The following is an 11,520-nucleotide window of genomic DNA, read 5'->3' on the forward strand; positions in this document are numbered from 1 at the left end:
GAATGGTCATATTTCTGGTCTGTCTTGGAACATATGGGAATCGGCTCCAATTTCATTAATATGATTAAAATACTATATGCCAATCCCTCAGCCATAGTTATAACAGACAATATCTCCTATGCTCTGTTCAGAATCACTAGAAGCAGCAGACAAGGAGATCCAATTTCGCCTCTGCTATTCTTATTATCCATGGAAGCTCTGGCCCAGTTCACTCGTTAATCGAAGGAAATAACAACAATTTCTCTCATCTATTGATCACTTCATCTCATTATACACAGATGATATTTTACTATATCTAGACAATGTACAGTATCTTCTGGCTGTTGTGATCACATTCATAGTGTGCTTTGCAAGGTAAATTATCCTGGATAAAATGTATACATTTACAAAAAGGGAAAGACTTATGACGACTATAAATTGTATTTCCAGGCTCTAGCATTTCACCCCATCCTACATTGACATGATTCTTCTGCCCCCTGGCTGAGTATAGATAGAAAGATGGTGTCTCCTATTGCCCTGGAAAAGGTGATCTTCACTGATACAGTATATCCCTTAAACAATTTAAATTATGCTTTGGTCCTATTATTGCTCACACAATTTCTGTTTACTGCAAATTGAAAAACATTGTAACTGGGAATCAAAATGGCAGGCCCGTACTCCAATATTTCACAATAATACCTTGCCATCTGGAGGGCGGCCTTTTGCATCCAATAGTCCAAATGTGGAATACGTAACCTTACCGATATCATGGACAGAAATAGTTTGAGAACTTTCCAAGATTTGAAAGATGCATACACATTACCAGTGTTAGCAATTTCTGTTCTTTTCAGTAACACAAACTCTAAAGCAAATCAGGGGGAGAAAAATAGGTTTATTCAGAGAGGACAAATCAAGATGTTATGCTGGGGGTCAGATGTTCAGTTTCCCCCTGTCCTCAGCTTTTTCCCACAGAACAAAGAACAGGGTGCCACTTATAACCCCCCACCCTAGCCTGGGGTTGACAAATCAGAAGTCCTTGCCAGACAACTTGGCTAATGGCCAAATAACAAGTATCCCACTCCAGACTCAATGTACAGACCAATGAAAACGTGGCCCACGTAACACATGTAGCTCTGAGTTCATGACTGACATTCCACAGACCCTAAACAGATGTTGAACTGAAAACCAACTCCTATTGATTGTTAATCCTAGTCCTCTCGTCCCCTGCGTTGTGCATTTTATCTTCCAAATATTATTACACCAGGCAACTCCTTTTTACGATATTTTCAACTTAGGTCATCTATGTTGGCCTATGGAGTCCCTTTGGAAACCCAACTACCAAAACATCCAATGATGGGATTTATAAATACATTATCTTGGCTCCCGAAAGGACTGATCTCTATAATATATAAACAACTTTTGGAAAGGTCATTCTGAGCTAGGCATTCAAAAAGTATGATCTTGGTCACCTCCCTGACCAAGGCTCTTTTCCCCCGATTGCTCAGTTTGGCCGTGTGGCAAGCTCTAGGAAGAGTCTTGGTGGTTCCAAACTTCCTCCATTTAAGAATGATGGAGGCCACTGTGTTCTTGGGGACCTTCAATGTTTCGGAAATGTTTTGGTGCCTTTCCCCAGATCTGTGCCTTGACACAATCCTGTCTAGGAGCTCTACGGACAATTCCTTTGACCTCAAGGCTTGGTTTTTGCTCTGACCTTATAGATAGGTGTGTGCCTTTCCAAATCATATCCAATCGATTGAATTTACCACAGGTTGACTCAATCAAGTTGTAGAAACATCTCAAGGACGATCAATAGAAACAGGATGCACCTGAGCTCAATTTCGAGTCTCATAGCAAAGGATCCCTGATGTTCAACAATAACATATTCTGACAGAATGTCAGTTCTACATTCCCCTCTCTCCCTCAGTGATATGGTTAAGGATACTTCATATTTTCAAGTTTAGAACTCAGAACCTGTCAGTTTGCTGAGGATTTTTAAATTTTTTTTATCCATTTTAGACGTTACAAAATGTGGAAAAAGTCAAGGGATCTTTTTATTTTATTTTTTATTTATATTTTTACCTCCTTTTTCTCCCCAATTTCGTGGTATCCAATTGTTAGTAGTTACTATCTTGTCTCATCGCTACAACTCCCGTACGGGCTCGGGAGAGACGAAGGTCGAAAGCCACGCGTCCTCCGAAACACAACCCAACCAAGCCGCACTGCTTCTTAACACAGCGCGCATACAATCCGGAAGCCAGCCGCACCAATGTGTCGGAGGAAACACCATGCACCTGGCGACCTTGGTTAGCTTACACTGCGCCCGGCCCGCCACAGGAGTCGCTGGTGTGCGATGAGACAAGGATATCCCTACCGGCCAAACCCTCCCTAACCCAGACGACGCTAGGCCAATTGTGCGTCGCCCCACGGACCTCCCGGTCGCGGCCGGCTGCGACAGAGCCTGGGCGCGAACCCAGAGTCTCTGGTGGCACAGCTAGCGCTGCGATGCAGTGCCCTAGACCAATGCGCCACCCGGGAGGCCAAGGTCAAGGGATCTTAACGCTTTCCGAAGGCACTGTATATACAAAAGTATGTGAACACCCCTTCAAATTAGTGCATTCGGCTATTTCAGCCACATGTATAAAATCAAGCACACAGTCATATAATCTCCATAGACAAACATTGGCAGTAGAATGATGAATTATGATTCATGCTTCACGATCTGGATGAAGGACGTATCTGGGTTGAGCAGATGCCAGGAGAACGCTACCTGCCCGAATGCATAGTGCCAACTGTAAAGTTTTGTGGAGGAGGAATAATGTTCTGGAGCTGTTTTTCATGGTTTTCAAATCAAATTGTATTAGTCACATGCGCCGAATACAACAGGTGTAGTAGACCTTACCGTGAAATGCTTACTGACAAGCCCTAACCAACAATGCAGTTAAAAAAATATGAATAAGAAATTAAAGCAACAAGTAATTAAACAGCAGCAGTAAAATAACAATACCTATATACAAGGGGTACCGGTACAGAGTCAATGTGCGGGGGCACCGGTTAGTCGAGGTAATTGAGGTAATATGTACATGTAGGTGGAGTTATTAAAGTGACTATGCATAGATAATAACAGAGAGTAGCAGCGGTGTAAAAGAGGGGGTGGGGGGGGCAATGCAAATAGTCTGGGTAGCCATTTGAATAGATGTTCAGGAGTCTTATGGCTTGGCCCCTTAGTTCTAGTGAAGGATACATCTTAACGCTACAGCATACAATTACATATTTTAGACGATTCTGTCCTTCCAACTTTGCGGCAACAGTTTGGGGAAAGCTCTTTCCTGTTTCAGCATGACAATGTCCCCATTCACATAGTGAGGTCCATACAGAAATGGTTTGTCGAGATCAGTGTGGAAGAACTTGACTGGCCTCCACAGAGCCCTGATCTCAACCCCATCGAACACCTTTGGGATTAATTGGAACGCCGACTACGAGCCAGGACTAATTTCCCAACATCAGTGCTCGACCTCACTTATACTCTTGTGGCTGAATGGGAAGCAAGTACCCACAGCAAAGTTCCAACATCTAGTGGAAAGCCTTCCTAGAAGAGTGGAGGCTGTTAAAGCAGTAAAAGGGGGGACCAACTCCATATTAATGCCCATGATTTTGGAATAAGATCTTAGACGAGCAGGTGTCCACATACTTTTGGTCATGTAGTGCATCTCTTTCCCCTTCCCAATGCCCACCTGGAACGAGATCGCTAACTGTAGTACTGTATCTCAGTATGTCTTCAGTAGCTCTTCCCCTCTGTCCCCTGTGTCTTAACTACAGCCTACCTGGCACGAGATCTCTCGCCCCCAGATCCACGGCTATGACATGCAGTGTCTGGCCATGGTGGGCCGCTTCCAGTACGTCTCCGGGGCCGACGAGAAGGTCCTCCGGGTGTTCCGCGCCCCCCGCAACTTTGTGGAGAACTTTGCAAACATCTCTGGCACGCCTCTGGCGAAACTGCTGGCCTCCAGTGTGAGTAGTAGTTCCAAAATCCTGCTTTGCTGTTGGTCGAAGTACCAACATTCTGTTTTGTTATTGTTTGAGCAGTGTGTCAATCAACGCCAGTTGCTTCCTACATCACCCCCAATGGCTACTGTTGGCCTCAATCTTAATTCGTCCTTCCATGATTCCTCGCATCCTATGTCCATGCCTCCCCATCAACCATATTGGAGAAGATCCATCCCATCGGACACTTCTTCTACAATGCATTTTGAGAAGTAGGCAAGGGGAAAAGGATGTGAGGACTCGAGGTGAAATGAACTGGGAAAGAGCCTAGAACTTTGAAATTCCCATTTGACCCCTCTCCCCTGTATGTGTGTGGGCGTGTCTGTTTCTCTTTCCCAGGACACTGTAGATCAACCAGAAGGGGCCAGTACCCCTGCCCTAGGTCTCTCCAACAAGGCTGTGTTTCAAGGTACGGCTCTAAGTCCATCCTAAACTTGGTCTTTCTGTACATAACGGTCAATGTCTCGTTACATCTGGCTGATTTTGATAGTTTCTTCTTTTGATTGACAGGTGATCTTGCTCCCAAGACCAATGAAGAGGGAACCGGGTTCAACAGTGTTTCTGACCAATACCAAGAGTCCTACTTCCACCCTCTCACCCTTAATGGTATTGTATACTGAAAAATGACCATCCCTATTACAATATTAGGCCCATTTTTTAAAAGCCGCATCTGTCTGAGGCATGGCTCCCACAATACATAAGACCTACATAAACCTTAATACGGTTTTTCATTGGGATGGGATAAACTTCCTTTCTAAACTGCCTCAGTGCAGCCCATCTCTCCTTCACTCTCCATATTTCTGTTTATTCCTTTAAGGGACAATGACATCCAGCCTTCGTGACTGACTAGTTATTAGATGCCTCTGCTCTGTTCTATTTTGTTCTGCTCTGTTGTTTAATGCTCTGTTCTGCTCTGTTCTTTAATGCTCTGCTCTGCTCTGTTCTTCTCTGTTCTTTTCTACTCTGTTCTTTAATGCTCTGCTCTTCTCTGTTCTGCTCTTTTCTACTCTGTTCTTTAATGCTCTGTTCTGCTCTCCTCTTTTCTACTCTGTTCTTTAATGCTCTGCTCTGTTCTGTTCTGCTCTGTTCTGCTCTTTTCTACTCTGCACTGTTCTGCTATGCTCTGCTCTCCATGCCTGCATTTTAGAAGAGGGGGATGAATCGGAGCACCTGCAGACATGTAATTACTAAATAAGGATGAGAAGCAGCGCAGGAAGAGAAGGATGGTGGGATGAGGGCGAGGGGAGTGGGAGAGAGAAAGAGATGGAGAGCGAGACTGAGGGAGAGAGCGAGAGTGTAAAGAGGGAAGGAGGGTTAGCGAGAGGAAGATGAGAGACAGATCTAATTGTATTTGTCACATGATTTGTAAACAACAGGTGTAGACTAACAGTGAAGTGCTTACTTACGGACCCTTCCCAACAATGCAGAGAGAAAAAAATAAGGAAAATAATAGAAACAATAACAGGATAAATAAATCCACAATGAAAGAGAATCAAGGGATGGGGAGCTTTGGGTGCCTTGCCTCTAGTCAAACACTGTCATGCGTTGTCATTCATTGTGATTGTAAAAATCTCCTTATAGTCTTGAGATCATCATTACAATGACGTCTTATAGGATTACAGAGTTAGGATATTAATTACTTGTGTGTGTGTGTGTGTGTGTGTGTGTGTGCGTGCGCGTGCACAGAGCAAAGTTATAATATCGATGACTAGGCTACAGGGCTATGTGTGTCTGCATGTACAGGTCTACGGGGAGAGGGAAATGAGGTGGACACGGAATAATGAGTCGTTAACAGAATAATGAGTTTACACAATAATGAGTTGTCAACACAATAGTGAGTTGTCAACAGAATAATCAGTTAACAGAGTAATGCCATGTCTCTGATTAACTACTAGAGAGGATTAAGGGAAGGAACAATTTGGGAGAAACAGGAAGCCTGGGACAAATAACAACGAGAGGGAACGAGGCTTTACATGTCATGTGTAATGAAGGAGAGTAAGGATTGCGTAAGAGTCTACGTCCCAAATGGCACCCTATTCCTTACATAGTGCACTATTTTTGACCAAGGCCAATAGGGAATAGGGTGCCATTTGGGATATACACTGTGTCTGCAGGAGTAGATAGTGAAGTTGTCTTGGCATGGGTGGAGAATGAGAGAAGGGGTACATTTTATTCTCATTTCGCAGCACCCCTCAAAGCTAACAGCCGTTGAAAATTGGGAGATAAAGCGTCGTTGTTACAAAATGGCTTTTCAGAAATAGCGAGATGAGGGTTACGTATTGGAGCTAAATGCTAACGATGAGCGCTGTGAAGAATCCGAGAGAGAACATTGTCTTGAGGCGGTCAATTCTGTTCTTCATTCTGTTTCGTGTCTCCAGTGTGTCTCTTCTTTAATTCTCTCCCTCTTGTCACTCCCTCTCTCCCTCCCTGCTTAACATTAGGGTTGTTACACAAGAAAATCATAAATGCCAGCGACATGGATACAATCTCCACATAGATACAATCTTCATTTCAGTCAATTGGAAAATGGTTCCCATTAGGGTGAATGTTGAATATATTAAATACAATAGTTATGTAATTATTTTGAAATTGACTTTCTTTGTAATTTTGTGTGTGTGTGTGTCCACAGAGCCACCTCCAGAGGACCACCTCCTCCAAAACACACTATGGCCTGAGGTCCAAAAACTGTTAGTGTCCCATGATCATTCTAACAGTCCTTTCATTCCATCTTCACACATACACACACATTTTCGGTCTCAATGGCTATATTTACACAGGCATCCCAATTCTGATCTTTTTCCACTAATTGGTATTTTGACCAATCGGATCAGCTGTTTTGCCAAATATCAGAATTGGGCTGCATGTGTAAAGGCAGCCAATGTTAGAGTACCACTTTTGCATACGCTTCATCAACTACAGAATCAGATGGGGACTTGTCAGAAAACGTTTCAGCACTCTTTCCTGCTTTCTAGGAATGTACACAAGGCATCTATGATTTCAACCTTTTGTGAGCAGCATCCATTTTCCTTGCGACACGACTTTTCAACGCATTTCTCATATTTATAGACAAATAACTGGTTATGTTTTGTTTCGCCTCCTGTGAGGATTAATGGGTCTGAACATTTTTCTAAACCCCGTTCAGAGCCAACCAGCCAAAGACCTCCCACCAATCAGAATGCAGATTTCCCCATGAGCCTCTTCTGTGCCCAGGAGAATATATCGCCTCCATTTGTTGCCAATGTTAAATCTATTTACCAGTCAGTCCTGCATTAACATGACATACAGCTTTGATATTTACTGCAAGTGCAGCCATTGTGTTTTTGAAAAGCACTTTTCTTACTCCCATTTGGCAATGAATGCATTGTATAACTGAACGCATAATAGCAACATTAAAATTCATGTGGCGTCATATTTTTGATTCTGTGGTAGGGTTTCTATTTTGAGTATATTTCTGAATATGAAATGTTTGGTAGGTTGAAAGGATGAGATGTTTCTGCACTCTTGTGCTATTCTGGAGTCCCGTACGTCACTGTTTAATTCCACAGTCTAGCTCTAGCGTGCTTTACCAGTAAGGTATCTGTGTCTTCTTAACCTTTGCAGCCTGTGTGAGTAGAATCTACATAATTCCAGCTAGAAAACCTTCCGCTCTCTGGCTGGGTCCCAAATGTCACCCTAGTCCCTACAGTTGAAGTCGGAAGTTTACATACACTTAGGTTGGAGTCATTAAAACTCGTTTTTCAAAAACTCCACAAATGTCGTGTTAACCTATAGTTTTGGCAAGTCGTTTAGGACATCTACTTTGTGCATGACACAAGTAATTTTTCCAACAATTGTTTACAGACAGATTATTTCACTTATAATTCACTGTATCACAATTCCAGTGGGTCAGAAGTTTACATACACTAAGTTGACTGTGCCTTTAAACAGCTTGTAAAATTCCAGAAAATGTCATGGCTTTAGAAGCTTCTGATAGGCTAATTTACATCATTTGAGTCAATTGGAGGTGTACCTGTGGATGTATTTCAAGGCCTACCTTCAATCTCAGTGCCTCTTTGCTTGAAATCAGCCAAGACCTGAGAAGAAAATTGTAGACCTCCACAAGTCTGGTTCATCCTTGGCATCAATTTCCAAATGCCTGAAGGTACCACATTCATCTGTACAAACAATAGTACGCAAGTATAAACACCATGGGACCACGCAGCTGTCATACCGTTCAGGAAAGAGACGCATTCTGTCTCCTAGAGATGAACATACTTCGGTGCGAAAAGTACAAATCAATCCTAGAACAACAGCAAAGGACCCTGTGAAGGTGCTGGAGGAAACAGGTACAAAAGTATCTATATCCACAGTAAAACGAGTCCTATATGGACATAACCTGAAAGGCCGCTCATCAAGGAAGAAGCCACTGCTCCAAAACTGCCATTAAAAAGCCAGACTACAGTTTGCAACTGCACATGGGGACAAAGATTGTACTTTTTGGAGAAATGTCCTCTGGTCTGATGAAACAAAAATAGAACTGTTTGACCATAATGACCATCGTTATGTTTGGAGGAAAAAGGGGGAGGCTTGCAAGCCGAAGAACACCATCCCAACCGTGAAGCACAGGGGTGGCAGCATCATGTTGTGGGGGTGCTTTGCTGCAGGAGGGATTGGTGCACTTCACAAAATAGATGGCTTCATGAGGCTGGAAAATTATGTGGATATATTGAAGCAACATCTCGACATCAGTCAGGAAGTTAAAGCTTGGCTACAAATGAGTCTTCCAAATGGACAATGACCCCAAGCATACTTCCAAAGTTGTGGCCATCACAAAGCCCTGACCTCAATCCCATAGAAAATTTGTGGGCAGAACTGAAAAAGCGTGTAGTAGCAAGGAGGCCTACAAACCTGACTCAGTTACACCAGCTCTGTCAGGAGGAATGGGCCAAAATTCACCCAACTTATTGTGGGAAGCTTGTGGAAGGCCACCCGAAACGTTTGACCCAAATGAAACAATTTTTAAGCAACGCTACCAAATACGAATTGTGTCTATGTAAACTTCTGACCCACTGGAAATGTGATAAAAAATAAAAGCTGAAATAAATCATTCTCTCTACTATTATTCAGACATTTCACATTCTTAAAATAAAGTGGTGATCCTAACTTACCTAAGACAAGGAATCTTTTACTCTGATTAAATGTCAGGAATTGTGAAAAAACGGAGTTTAACTTCTTTGTGATAGGGGGCAGCATTTTTACTTTTGGATGAATAGCGTGTCCAGAGTGAACTGCCTCCTACTCTGTCCCAGATGCTAATATATGCATATTATTATTACTATTGGATATAAAACACTCTGAAGTTTCTAAAACTGTTTGAATGATGTCTGTGAGTATAACAGAACTCATATGGCAGGCAAAAACCTGAGAAAAAATCCAAACAGGAAGTGAGAATTCTGAGGCTGGTCGATTTTCAACTCATCACCTATTCAAATCCCAGTAAGATATGGATCTGTTTGCACTTCCTACGCCTTCCACAAGATGTCAACAGTCTGTAGAACGTTGAATGAAGCCTCTACTGTGAAGTGGGGCCGGATGGGAGGTTTTTCAGTCAGTGGTCTGGCAGAGTGCCAGTTCTTGGTCAAGCGCATTCCAAATGATATCGCCTTGCGTTCCATTACTTCTGTAGACACAAAGGAATTCTCCTGTTGTAACGTTATTTAATATTTATGATAACAACATCCTGAAGATTGATTCTCTACTTAGTTTGACAAGTTTATTCGACCTGTAATAACTTTTTGAAGTTTTCGTCCGACGTTCGCCTGGATCTGCGCGAGCGTTTGGACGTGTACTAAACATGCTAGCAAAAGTAGCTACTTGGACATAAGTAATGGACATTATCGAACAAAACAACGATTTATTGTGGAGCTAGGATTCCTGGGAGTGCATTCTGATGAAGATCATCAAAGGTAAGGGAATATTTATGATGTCATTTTGTATTTCTGTTGACTCCAACATGGCGGAGAAATGTTGTTATATCGGAGCGCCGTCTCAGATTACTGCATGGTGTGCTTTTTACGTAAAGTTTTTTTGAAATCTGACACAGTGGTTGCATTAAGAACAAGTGTATCTTTAATTCTATGAAAAACATGTATCTTTCATCAAAGTGTATGATGAGTATTTCTGTTATTAGATGTGGCTCTCTGCAATTTCTCCGGATATTTTGGAGGCATTTCTGAACATGGCGCCAATGTAAACTAAGATTTTTGGATATAAATATGCACATTATCGAACAAAACATACATGTATTGTGTAACATGATGTCCTATGAGTGTCATCTGATGACGATCATCAAAGGTTAGTGATTAATTTTATCTCTATTTCTGCTTTTTGTGAATCCTATCTTTGGCTGGGAAAATGGCTGTGTTTTTCTGTGGCTATGTACTGACCTAACATAATCGTTTGGTGTGCTTTCGCCGTAAATCCTTTTTGAAATCAGACATGTTGGCTGGAAATCAGACATGTGTAGCTTTAATTTGGTGTCTTTCATGTGTGATTTCATGAAAGATAGATTTTTTTAGTCATATATTTGAATTTGGCGCGCTGCATTTTTTCTGGCTTTTGGCCAAGTGGGACGCTAGCGTCCCACATATCCCAAATAACTTTGGCCAAGGTTTATGTAAACTTCCGACTTCAACTGTATATAGTCCACTATCTTTGACCAGAGCCCTGTGCACTAATAGGGAATTGTGGGCCATTTGGGACGTAGTCGCTCTGTTTCATAAGCCCATGTTTAGAGCCTGGCAGCTCTGACACCAGAAGCGTGATTCTGAGATTCTTAGATGCGCCATTTTAAAGCTTTCGAGAGGATTGTTTGTGCTTCAAGTTTGACCACTTGTCTTTTATCACAGTCTTATCTGGTGACTAAGCTCTCATCATTCCTCTTCGCTCCCTCCCCTCTCTCTTTTTCATCTTCTATTGCTCTCGCTCTCTCGCTCTCTCCCTCTCTCTCCAGGTACGGACATGGCTTTGAGATGTTCTGTCTGGCGTCTGACAGTGGGAGGACGGTGGTGGCGTCGGCATGTAAGGTAGTGTGACAAGTTGGAGGACAAATGCCAAACGTCGATCTGTGACTGTAGCAAAGCACATTGTACTTTATTAGCAGGGGTTGGAACTGGTTCTGGGAACATAACTGAAAACAATAAATTGTTTTAACAAATATAGGAATCAGAACCATGAACGAAAGTGATCTATACTGTTCTGGAACATTTAATTTAAAAGCATGGGAGCCGGTTAATAACGTTATTTTATTTTATGTTCCTGGCATCTACTGTAGGCTACTGACGTTGCTAGTTTACTGTGTGCTACTGACGTTGCTAGTCTACTGACGTTGCTAGTCTACTGTAGGCTACTGATGTTGCTAGTCTACTGTAGGCTACTGACGTTGCTAGTCTACTGTAGGCTACTGACGTTGCTAGTCTACTGTAGGCTACTGACGTTGCTAGTCTACTGTAGGCTACTGAC

General features: G+C 42.5%; 1 protein-coding gene across 1 annotated transcript in view; it reads left to right on the top strand.

Moving 5' to 3' along the window:
* elp2 (elongator acetyltransferase complex subunit 2) overlaps positions 1 to 11,093 on the top strand; it is a 35,824-nt gene extending 24,731 nt beyond the window's left edge. Inside the window, exons 13-17 of the mRNA XM_038965821.1 lie at positions 3,796 to 3,987; positions 4,360 to 4,429; positions 4,531 to 4,626; positions 6,650 to 6,707; positions 11,012 to 11,093. Of these exons, the coding sequence (XP_038821749.1) occupies positions 3,796 to 3,987; positions 4,360 to 4,429; positions 4,531 to 4,626; positions 6,650 to 6,707; positions 11,012 to 11,093 (498 nt within the window). The remainder of the gene's footprint in view (positions 1 to 3,795; positions 3,988 to 4,359; positions 4,430 to 4,530; positions 4,627 to 6,649; positions 6,708 to 11,011) is intronic.
* Positions 11,094 to 11,520: the final 427 nt, after the last annotated feature.

This window comes from Salvelinus namaycush, chromosome 27 (assembly GCF_016432855.1).
Source record: "Salvelinus namaycush isolate Seneca chromosome 27, SaNama_1.0, whole genome shotgun sequence".
In the NCBI taxonomy this organism is placed as follows: Eukaryota; Metazoa; Chordata; class Actinopteri; order Salmoniformes; family Salmonidae; genus Salvelinus; species Salvelinus namaycush.